Source organism: Bombina bombina, chromosome 2, assembly GCF_027579735.1.
Source record: "Bombina bombina isolate aBomBom1 chromosome 2, aBomBom1.pri, whole genome shotgun sequence".
NCBI lineage: Eukaryota > Metazoa > Chordata > Amphibia > Anura > Bombinatoridae > Bombina > Bombina bombina.
The window spans coordinates 342,313,319-342,325,353 of record NC_069500.1 but is presented as its reverse complement, the minus strand read 5'-3'; the positions used below and the strand labels follow the sequence as shown (position 1 = coordinate 342,325,353).

Below are 12,035 nucleotides of genomic sequence, written 5' to 3'. Positions count from 1 at the left end.
TCAAGATTGTAAAAAGCCCTGAGATAAGGGACAGTCTGCAGTGATTTAGATACAGGCAATCACAGATGTAAAAAGTGTATTAATAATGCAAAACTGGGGAATTGGTAATAAAAGGATTGTTTATCTTTTTAAACAATAACAATTGTCAAGTAGACTGTGCCTTTAAAGGGACAGTCTACCATAGAATTGTTATTGTTTTAAAAGATAGATAATCCCTTTATTACCCATTCCCCAGTTTTGCATAACCAACACAGTTATATTAATATCGTTTTTACCTCTGTGATTACCTTGTATCTAGGAACCTTCTTCCAGCCCCCTGATCACATGACTGTGACTGTTTATTATCTATTGTCTTAAATTTAGCATTGTTTTGTGCTAGATCTTAAATAACTTTCTGTCTCTTTGTGTTGAAAAGAGATTTAAAAAGCATGTGATAAGAGGCAGCCCTCAAAGGCTTAGAAATGAGCTTATGAGCCTACCTATGTTGTTTAGTTTAAACTAAGAATACCAAGAGAAAAATGGAAATTTGACAATAAAAGTAAATTTGAAAGTTGATTAAAATTAAAAGTCCTATCTGAATAATGAAAGTTTAATTTATACTATATATAATGATGGGTTGAGAGTTTAAAACTATGAGCGGTTAGGTCTGAAGATTGGAGCCGAGAAAGGGAGACTGTGTCGGCGCCTCTCCCGACACAAACCTGGGCCTGCAGACCAGGCTGCTCACTCCCAGGTACAAACACCAACGAAGAAGAAATCCCTTGTATGTTACGGTTCCCAGACCAAAAGAAATGTCCATTGAGTTAGGCATAATATAAGCACTGTAGTCAAAGATGCATATAACAGTTCATACCTTTATTCGTGGTGTGTGAACAAACACTCTGCATACATATACGAGGTGACTACCAGGAGACACAGGTGTAGGTGGAGTGTGACGTCATCTGACGCGTTTCACGCCCTTCTGGCGCTTTGTCAAAGATGTCACAAGTGCCAGTGTCTCCTGGTAGTCACCTCGTATATGTATGAAGAGAGTGTTTGTTCACACACCACGAATAAAGGTATGAAATGTTATATGCATCTTTGACTACAGTGCTTATATTGTGCCTAACTCAATGGACATTTCTTTTGGTCTGGGAACCGTAACATACAAGGGATTTCTTCTTCGTTGGTGTTTAATTTATACTAGACTGTCCCTTTAAGCTCCCCTTAATATAGCATACAATACATAATGAAATGGTAAGGTTTAGTAATCGCGTTAATTGCAGTATATACAGTGCAATACATATTATGTAACTATTGGATACATCCTCTTATCACATTCATGTGGGCCATATAGATAACATTGTGTCTTCTTCCCCGTTGAGTTATTTAAGATTTAGCACAACACAGTACTAAATGCAAGTCAAAAGATAATTAATACAAAACCATGTGATCAGGGGGCTGTCAGAAGAGGATTAGATACAAGGTAATCACAGAGATAAAAAGTATATTAATATAACTGTGTTGGTTATGCAAAACTGGGGAATGGGCAATAAAGGGATTAGCTATCTTTTAAAACAATAACAATTCTAGTGTAGACTGTCCCTTTAAACTGACTTATACAAACATTCACAGAGTACACCCATATGGTCATAAAAGTATGATAAGGGTCTAAGCTAAGGAGCCAGCAAATATTTGGTTCAGAACCATGGACAGCACTTATTTATTGGTGCTGTCCAATCAGCAAGGACAACCCAGGTTGTTCACCAAAAATGGGCCGGCATCTAAACTTACATTCTTACATTTCAAATAAAGATACCAAGAGAATGAAGAAAATGTGATAATAGGAGTAAATTAGAAAGTTGCTTAAAATTGCATGCTCTATCTGAATCACGAAAGAAAAAATTTGGGTTAGCTAACATCATATTGCATTAAAGAGGCATATCATTTTAAACAACTTTTAATTTACTTCTGTTATTAACTTTGCTTCTTTGTCTTGTTATCCTTTGTTGAAAGAGCAACAATGCATTACTGGTAGCTAGCTGAACACACATACAGTGAGCCAATGACAAGAGGCATATCTGTGCAGCCACCAATCAGCAGTATATTTCTGCTTCTGAACCTACCTAGTTATGGTTTCCAACAAAGAATACCAAGAGAATGAACCAAGTCAGATAATACAAGTAAATTGGAAAGTAATTTAAAATAGAATCGTGTGTTCTGTCTGATCTATGAAAGTTTACTTTTGAGTTTGCTGTCCCTTTAATGTATTTTGCTATTGCACTTTTTATTTTGCACATTTTTGCACTTTAAACAGTACATTTTAAGAATAATCATTGTGTCCATTCTTAGTGTGTTATTGCTATCATTATGGATAGAAAGGTAAAGATTACACTGTGTGTGGGTGCATTTACATTTTAAATAGTTTGCAATATACTTTCATTATCAGACATGTTTCTAGTAAAAGATTTTTGTTTTTCAGTGGCATACGCACATATGCTGTGTAGGCCTGTGCACCAGCATTCAGACTCAGAGAGTTGGCAGTGGTGTGTATTGTGTCTTTGAAGTCTTAAAGGGATATGAAACCCAAAAATGTTCATTTGGGGCAGAGGGCCTGATATTTAAAAATTCACCGCTCAGGCAAGATATTCTAAGAAGTCTGTCGGTACAGCGAGTGCCTTAAAAAAAAATTAGAAACGCAAATGTTATCTTGAGAAACGTTTATGTTGCTATGCCGTGTCCTTTATGTGAAACAGAGACTCCTACGTTACAATACAAGGTCTAAAAAAACACCAAAGATTCTGTGTGATTTCTCTCCATGCCGGCAAGGTTTTCAATATCAGGCCCTGAGACAGAGCATACAAGTTTGAAAAAGTTTCCAATTTACTTACATTATCAAATGTGCTTTGTTCCCATGGTATTCCCTGTTAAAGAGATACCTAGGTAGGCATTTGGAGCAATAGATGACAGGAAGTAGTGCTGCCCTCTAGTGTTCTTGCAAATGAATAACATTCTTACAAAACTGCTGATATCTAGTGCTCCAGACAGTTGCATGCTGGGATTTTTCAACAAAAGATACCAAGAAAAAAGAAAAATTGAGAATAGAAGTAAATTAGAAAGTTGCATGCTGTGTCTGAATCATGAAAGAAAAATGTTGGGTTTCGTGTCCCTTTAATTGGTGTCATACAAGCCACTGCTGACTCTCTGACAAGGAGTGGTGCACGAGCCCTCACAGCATACGTGTGTATGTGTCTGACAATCAGTAATAACATTTACTAGGAGCATTTTTGCTAGTGGACATATATTACAAATAAGATAAGATTTACAATTTCAATGCATTCATGCACATTTCAATTTTGACCTTGCTCTCCCTTTAATACTCTACAAGTTAAAACATGACAGATTTTAGCATCTACAGGAAACTGACAGCTCCCTTCTTTTGTTTTGCCTTGTAGCTGCACCCAACCACATTAAAAACTGTCATGATGATATTTCCAGTCCACTGGAGAGCATGCAACAGGCCTAGTTAGCTCAGAAGCGACCTCAGGCAAACAGCTCAGACCAGCAGGGTGGGCACCACGGAAGTTTTATGTACTGGAAACTAATTTAGCAAAAAATGCCAATGTGCACACAAGCAGGTTACACTTTATAAAATATAATGTATGAATTATGTATAGATGTATTGGATCGCAGAGGGTGCAGTTGAGATAATAGCAGTCAGCAAGTGAACTGTGTTCATGGTATAATCACTCAGAAATTGTGGTGCAGGTCAGTAAAGGAAAATGTAAGGTTCATCTAAAGACGAAAGTGTATTTTCCGACATTGATCATTTCTATACACATGTAAAAAAAAATTGCCCTCCAGGATAAAACCTAGTGTAAAGTAGACATAAATCACGAATTGTCAGATCAACTAATGGTGTTTCTCTCCAGGCAGTTAAACCTCAAATATTTGTCTTTGTATTAAGAACTGTTAACAAAATATATTTAGAACTTGAAAGACAATACCCCTACGGCACACCTTGTATGACACACAATCTTGCAGAGAATCTAAAGCACTAGATATAAACATGACGATAACAAATTCTGTGTAAATAGCTTATTTGGACGACATTCAACACAACTCACATGCTAAATTCAATAACAAGTCCAAGATGTTTACAATTTAGAGCTAACATTAATGAGGGGTATTTTCCATTTATTGCCATGGCATCTGGTAAATCATAAGGAATTATGGTGAAGGAATAATTGGGAACTATGGTAAAATCCTGTTTTAGCTAAATAAACTTTTAATTTTAATTTATTGTCAAATGTACTTATTTCTCTAGGTATCCTTTGTTGAAACTCAGCTCTTTTCTATAGGAGAATACTGAGGTAGACTCAGGAGCAGGCACATGTATGAGCTCTATATAGCAGCAGTGTTTGCAACAATGCTATATATATGAGGGGCTCAAGACACTTACATGCTCATGAAACTACTCAGTATGCTCTCATGGAAATAAGTTTCAACCAATGATGCCAAGGAATAAAGATTCATTTGATTTTTTTTTTTTATTATTATTATTGTATTGCTCTAACTGAATCATGAAAAAAACTATTTTCGTCTTTATAAGACACATTCTCATCTCCTTTCAATCACCATCTTTCTTCTTCTTGCAGCTGGGGATGTCTCGCCTAACCCAGGTCCACCCTCTGCTTCCCTCAGATCACTACCTCAAATGACACCTCATACACCTTGCACACGTAACCCTCTAAACCTCATTAACTGCACCTCTATTAGTACACCCCAATTCTCGTGGGCTCTTTGGAATGCACGCTCGGTATGCAATAAGCTTACATCTATTCACGACCTATTTATTTCACGTTCACTTAACCTGTTTGCCCTCACTGAAACTTGGCTTTCCTCCTCTAACACAACTGCTGTAGCCTCTCTGTCCTATGGCGGCCTGCACTTCAGTCACACTCCCAGGCCTGGAGACAAACAAGGAGGAGGAGTAGGAATTTTCCTGTCTCCACACAGTACCTTTCACTGCATTCCTTCACCCCCTCTCTTTCCTTCTCATCTTTTGAAGTTCACGCTATCCGCCTCTTCTCCCCTATAGCTCTTCGTATTGCAGTTATCTATCGGCCCCCTGGCCCAGCATCAAAATTTCTGGACCACTTTGAAGCCTGGCTTCCACATTTTCTCTCTTCTAATGTCCCTTCTCTCATCTTAGGGGACTTCAACATACCCCTTGATAAGCCTAACACGCCTGCTGCCTCTAAACTTCTATCCCTTACCCCCTTTTTAGGCCTGTCCCAGTGGACAACATCTCCCACACACTGTGAAGGCAACTCCATAGACCTGGTCTTCACAAATCTCTGTGCTGTTTCCAACTCCCTTAACTTCCCCTTTCCTCTCTCTGACCACCATCTATTAATTTACTCTCTTACTCTACCTGCTACATCTTTGCAAGCCCCCAAAAAACTGATACCTTACAGGAATTTAAATGACTTGGATCTCACAGACTTTTCCACTCAACTGAGTCCTCTGCTCTCTGACATTTCATCCCTCTCTTGTCCAAACCTCGTGACTCTACAGTATAATTCGGCACTAAAATCAACACTTGACAAAACTGCACCCTCCACTCTTCGACGTACATCAATCACTCGACGGCAACCGTGGCACACTAAACAGACCAGATATCTTCAGCGATGCTCACGGGCTGCTCAACGGCAGTGGAGGAAATCACGCACCTTTGCTGATTTCCAACATTATAAATTCATCCTTAAGTCCTACAACTCTGCGCTCAGTCTGGCCAAACAAGTCTATTTCTCCTCCCTTGTGTCATCTCACGCATCCAACCCCAGAAAACTGTTCTCAACCTTTAACTCCCTTCAACGTCCGCCTGCCCCCCCGCCCACTACCAACCTCACTGCTCAAATTATTGCTGATCACTTCAAAAATAAAATTGACACCATTAGAAAAGAGATCTGCACCTCGCACCCCGCAAACCCAGCGATCCTACCCACCCCTTCTATTAACAAAAATCAATGCTACTTCCCTCCTGTAACAGAGGAAGAAGTCTCTGCACTCCTATCCTTGGCTCATCTCACAACCTGCCCACTTGACCCTATTGCTTCACGACTTATTCCCTCTCTCTCTGCTTCACTAACCCCTACCCTAAATCATCTCTTTAACCAATCTCTCACTGCTGGCACATTTCCTGACACATTCAAGCATGCGTCAATCATACCAATCCTAAAAAACCCTCCACACCTTCTAACTATCGACCGGTCTCCTTACTTCCCTTTGCTTCAAAATTATTGGAACGACTAGTCTATAATCGGCTAACTCAATTTCTCACAACTAACTCCTTACTTGATCCACTACAATCTGGTTTCCGCCCTAAACACTCAACAGAAACCGCTTTAGCTAAAGTAACAAATGACCTGTTATCAGCTAAAGCAAAAGGCCATTACTCCTTACTAATTCTGCTTGACCTGTCCGCAGCTTTTGACACAGGTGACCATCCTCTCCTCCTAAAAATACTACATTCATTTGGCATCCGAGACACAGCCCTCTCCTGGTTTACATCATATCTTTCAAACCGCTCGTTTTCAGTTTCCTTTAACAACATATCTTGGGATCCTATGCCTCTCTCATTTGTAGTACCGCAAGGCTCTGTCTTGGGCCCCTTGCTTTTCTCTCTTTATACATCCTGCCTTGGAAAACTTATAGCCTCCTTTGGATTCCAGTACCACCTATATGCTGATGATACCCAAATCTATCTTTCCTCTCCTGATATCTCTCCCTCTTTACTCAACCAGATTTCTGACTGCCTCTCTGCAATTTTCTCTTGGATGTCTTCACACTACCTCCAACTCAATCTGTCCAAAACTGAGCTGCTTCTTATCCCCCCCTCTTCGAGACATCCGACACCTGACATTTCTCTGATGGTTGGAGACTCTATTCTCAACACCTCACCCCAGGTCCTCTGCCTTGGGGTCACACTAGACTCAGAACTCACATTCAACCCACATATACAAACGCTTACTAAATCCTGCTGTTCACACCTAAGCAACATTTCCAGAATTCGTCCCTTCCTTACTCAAAAAACTACAAAAATACTTATTCATTCCCTCATCCTGTCACGCATTGATTATTGCAATCTACTCCTAAATGGCCTTCCAAAACACTGCCTCTCCTCCCTCCAATCTATTAAGAATGCTTCTGCTAGACTCATCCACCTAAGTCGACGATCTACATCAGCTGCTCCGCTCTGCCAGTCTCTACACTGGCTCCCCATACACTCCAGAATACAATTTAAAGTATTAGCCCTAACCTACAAAGCACTCAACAGTCTAACTCCCAACTATATTTCCTCTCTCATCGTGAAATATTCCCCATCCCGTCCTCTTCGATCAACCTCTGACCTACGTCTCTACACTCCTGTTATCTCTATGTCCCACTCCAAGACTTTGACCGTGCTGCTCCTGTCCTCTGGAACTCTCTACCTCGCTCCATTAGACTGTCTCCAACCTTGTATAGCTTCAGACGATCCTTGAAAACCCACCGATTCAGAGAGGCTTACCATCTCTCCTCCATCCCGCATCCGAACCAAACTAATACATGTACATGAACTGCCTGACTCAATGCTGCAAATACAACCGATGTAACAAACTAGCCCAACCTTATGTCTCTGCACCCTAAACCTATAGACTGTGAGCTCTCCGGAGCAGGGCCCTCTTCCTCTTGTGCTAGATTTGTTTAGTTTTGTTATGTTTTGTATTTTATCACAAATCTTTGTCATTGTATACCCCTATCATTGTACCCAGCGCTACGGAATTTGGCGGCGCTATACAAATAAATGATAATAATAATAATATTTTGACTTCCATGTACATTTAATAATAATATTATTAATTTTGTTATTATTACTATTATTCATCTTTTTATTGAAATTCTTAAAGATTACAGACTTGTTTAAACATTCCATACATTGGTTTTAAGGTAATAGCTTTTTGCCTGTTCGAAACATACTAAACTGATGATTATTTTAATTAACTAAACATAACATTAATAAGTTGGTTCGTACTCACTTGTTTTCAGTGTATACTTTGTACCATTAACAGTTAAACATGTCTGATATCCTATCTGCATGCTAGAGAGTCCTTCATGACACCATTGTGTGGGGTGTACCACTTCTGGATTTCGCTCAAGTCGGTTTCAGTTTACTTTTAGCTTATGTATGAAAGACTTCTATTAACAAACTTCCTACTTTTTTAAGCTCTTCTAAGGTTCCATACCCAGATGGGAGACTGATATGAGAGATCGGTAAGTAACAAAGAGGAAGTGAAAATAGCCAGAAAGTGTTCAAGGCTTGTATGTTGGAACTCTCGGGACCTCCTCAGCTGTTTTGTCAGTCCACCTCGTTTCCTCCATTTCCCCCAATAGATTGAGTTGCCTGAATGGATTCCTCCCAAATGAATTTTATATCTAGTATGGTATTTAGTTTCTATCTTTTGAGATAACCATATTCTTCTAGGGACAGTAGATCTGTAACTTTTATTTTCCATAAATGTGGTGTTGGAATGTCTGGGGTCTTCCATTTGTGTGCGATTAATGATTTGATTCTGTTTATACCTATTTGAAATAGTGTTAGTCTCAGTCTGCAAGGGAATTTTGGCAGGTCCTTAAGCAGGGCAATTTTAGGGGTTAGTATAAAACTGTTTGTCAGGATGGTTTTAAAGTGTGCTTCCACCCCTTCCCATAGTGGTTTCAGTTTGTTGCAGTTCCACCACATGTGTGTGTATTTGCCTCTATTTTTACATCCTCTCCAGCATTTGTCACTCTCCCCTGGATATATGGAATGTAGTCTAGTGGGAGTAAGGTACCATCGCATCAATCGCATCATTACTTTAAAGTTAACCTCTAACATTTGTTGTGATGTGGACGATTATTTTGTATCTTTGAATTTTTTTTCCCAGTCATCTATATCTGTTAGGGATCCTAGGTTGTCTTGCCATCTAGTTGTAAATGTGGGGAGTTGTGTGGCTTGGTTCATTTGTATCAGTTTCCTAGATATTGAAAGGGAGTGTGGGACTGTCTCATTTTGGGCACATAATTGTTCAAATGGGGTTAGACTTCTTAGGTAGTCCACTTTGTGCAGGGAGGTGAGGATGAAGTGGGACAATTGGAAGTATTTAAAGGGACAGTCTAGTATAAATTAAACTTTCATTATTCCGATAGTACTTTTAATTTTAATCAACTTTCCAATTTACTTTTATCATCAAATTTGCTTTTTTTTCCTTGGTATTCTTAGTTTAAACTAAACATAGGTATGCTCATATTCTAATTTCTAAGCCTTTGAGGGCTGCCTCTTATCACATGCTTTTTAAATCTCTTTTCAACACAAAGTACACGTGGGCCATATAAATAACACTGTGTTCAGGCACAGGGGGTTATTTAAAATTTAGCACAAAACAATGCTAAATTTAAGACAATAGATAATAAACAGTCACAGTCATGTCATCAGGGGGCTGGAAGAAGGTTCCTAGATACAAGGTAATCACAGAGGTAAAAAGTACATTAATAAAACAGTGTTGGTTCTGCAAAACTGGGGAATGGGTAATAAAGGGATTATCTATCTTTTAAAACAATAACAATTCTATGGTAAACTGTCCCTTTAAGCCAGCCAGTGTAGTTGCCATTAGCTACTTCCCTAATTTCCTCTCTGTCTTTAAATTTTCCGATAGTAATAAAGTCTTTTAGTGGTGATGTGTATCCCATTCTGTCAGTCGTTAATGGCCTTTGTCAAGGCCTCCTATTATTTCTACATTAGTGGGAATAGGGAAAAGGGGGGATTTAGTGCCTGTGATATGGGGTCTACAGGAAACTATTGTATCCCAGGAGTCAAAGATATGCTTGTGTATGTCTAAGTTGTGACAGTGTGGGGGTGTCCGATTTGTTGGTGTCTAACACAACGCTCCCACCCTTGGCACCTTTGTTTATCCTAGGTCTACTCTGTCCTCAGATGAATGCATTGATGTGTTTTTGCAACCTGTCCGGGTACCATTTTAGGAGAGGCAGGAGGAGTGTTTGTAAAATGTATAGTATTCTTGGAAGTGTGGTCATTTTGATACACTGGATTCTCCCCCACCAAGAGATTGGTTTAGTCATCCATGCGTGTAGGTCCCATTTTATAGAGTGTAGGAGGGTGATATAGCTGTTTTTGAATAGAGTAGTTTTGTTCGGGGAGAGATTGATGTCCAGGTTTTTTAGTGTTTTTGTTTGTAATTTGAGAGGGCAAATGTTAGATAGCATTTGAAAAGTTTGTTGTGGTAGCGTAATGTTAAGAATTTCTGATTTTTGTGTGGCCCTATTTTATTTTCCCTTAAAAATTGTGTGGTCCTATTTCTACTCCCTTAATTTTTGTATTATTATTTAAAATTGTGTGGTCCTATTTCTAATACCTTAAAGTGACACTGAACCCAAATTTTTTCTTTTATGATTCAGATAGAGCATGCATTTTCAATCAACTTTCTAATTTACTCATATTATCAATATTTCTTTGTTCTCTTGCTATCCTTATTTGAAAATCATATTTACCCACCAATAAGCAAGCATAACCCAGGTTCTCAACCAAAAATTGGCCGGCTCCTATGCATCACATTCCTGATTTTTAAATAAATATAGCAAGAGAACGAAGAAAATTTGATAATAGGAGTAAATTAGAAAGTTGCTTAAAATTGCATGCTCTATCTGAATAATTAAAGAAAAAAATTGTGTTTAGTGTCCCTATAATGTTTTGTATTATTATTATTATTATTATTATTAATATTATTAATAATAATAATAATGCATTAGTAAGTTTTCATCAAAATCTGATATAATATTTTAAAGATCTGTAAAAAAAAAAATTAAAATGTGTCTATATTAGATTAGAATCACAGGGCTAGATAACACTTTATTTGTAACATTAGCAAGTGGTAGTCACAACACAAAGCTTAAAGGGACATTAAACACTTTGAGATGGTAATATAAAATGATAAATCATAAAAAAAAACTCTGCAATATACTTTTATTATTTATTTTGCCCCCTTTTCCTGTAATTCCATTCTGTAATTGTGAGCTTTTCAGTTCCTGTTAGAAATGGAAGTGTAGAACACAGCCATTGGCTGCACACTCTATTGACCTATTTATAACTGTCCCTAATTGGCCACAGCAGAGAAGGTAACCTTAATTACAACATGGCAGCTCCCAGTTTTTATAGACACTATAACTTTACACTTATTTTGTCAAAATGTAAACAGCTGATGAAACTTTACAAAATACATCTGCATGATATTCTCAGACTAATCTTGCATCATTCTATTTAGCATTTGTTTAGTTTAGTTTAATAGACTGCAAGATTTGTTTTGTCATTAGCAGTTGCTAAGTTTACAACTGTAATATGATATAGCCCACAATCAGCATGTCTTGCTCTTCCACTTCAAAAATTTCTATGTATTTAATCTGAGATAAGGGAACATCTATATTGCTTAATCTTTTTTACATTTTACTTTACAACTGGAGGAGTCTCTCACCTCTCCAACCACCTGAAGATTGTAGCATGACTTATTGGTGGTTGACGTTCGGTACATAACAGACCCAATAAGCCAGCAGAGACCCAGCAACAGATCGGACATGCTGAGGTAGAACAGAGGCCGAACCTAGATGAGGAGACAATAAAGATACTTTGTTAAGTAACTATTGAGAGTATTTTTTGGTTTTAGAACAATATATGGGTATGCTAATTAAATCAAATGTTCATTTGTATAATGATTTTTTTTAATATAACTGTCTTTAATAAAGGAACATTTTTTATATGTGCACCAGACATGATCTGGTGCATTGCAAAAAGTCTTCATGTAATATTTATATTTTAGAAAAAATGGTGCATGGTTTTGTAGTCCAGGGACTTTGAGAGTGATTTTTATCTTACATACTATATTGTGGCTAATTAGTGATTGATATCAAGCAATCACTGGGCAACATGTAGGGGGGTTAGGGCTATGAATTCCATGTAACTTCAG

General features: G+C 38.1%; 1 protein-coding gene across 1 annotated transcript in view; it reads right to left on the bottom strand.

Moving 5' to 3' along the window:
- Positions 1–12,035, bottom strand: part of TMEM116 (transmembrane protein 116) — a 72,168-nt gene that overhangs the window by 40,818 nt on the left and 19,315 nt on the right. Inside the window, exon 4 of the mRNA XM_053699753.1 lies at positions 11,547–11,672. Within this exon, the coding sequence (XP_053555728.1) occupies positions 11,547–11,672 (126 nt within the window). The remainder of the gene's footprint in view (positions 1–11,546; positions 11,673–12,035) is intronic.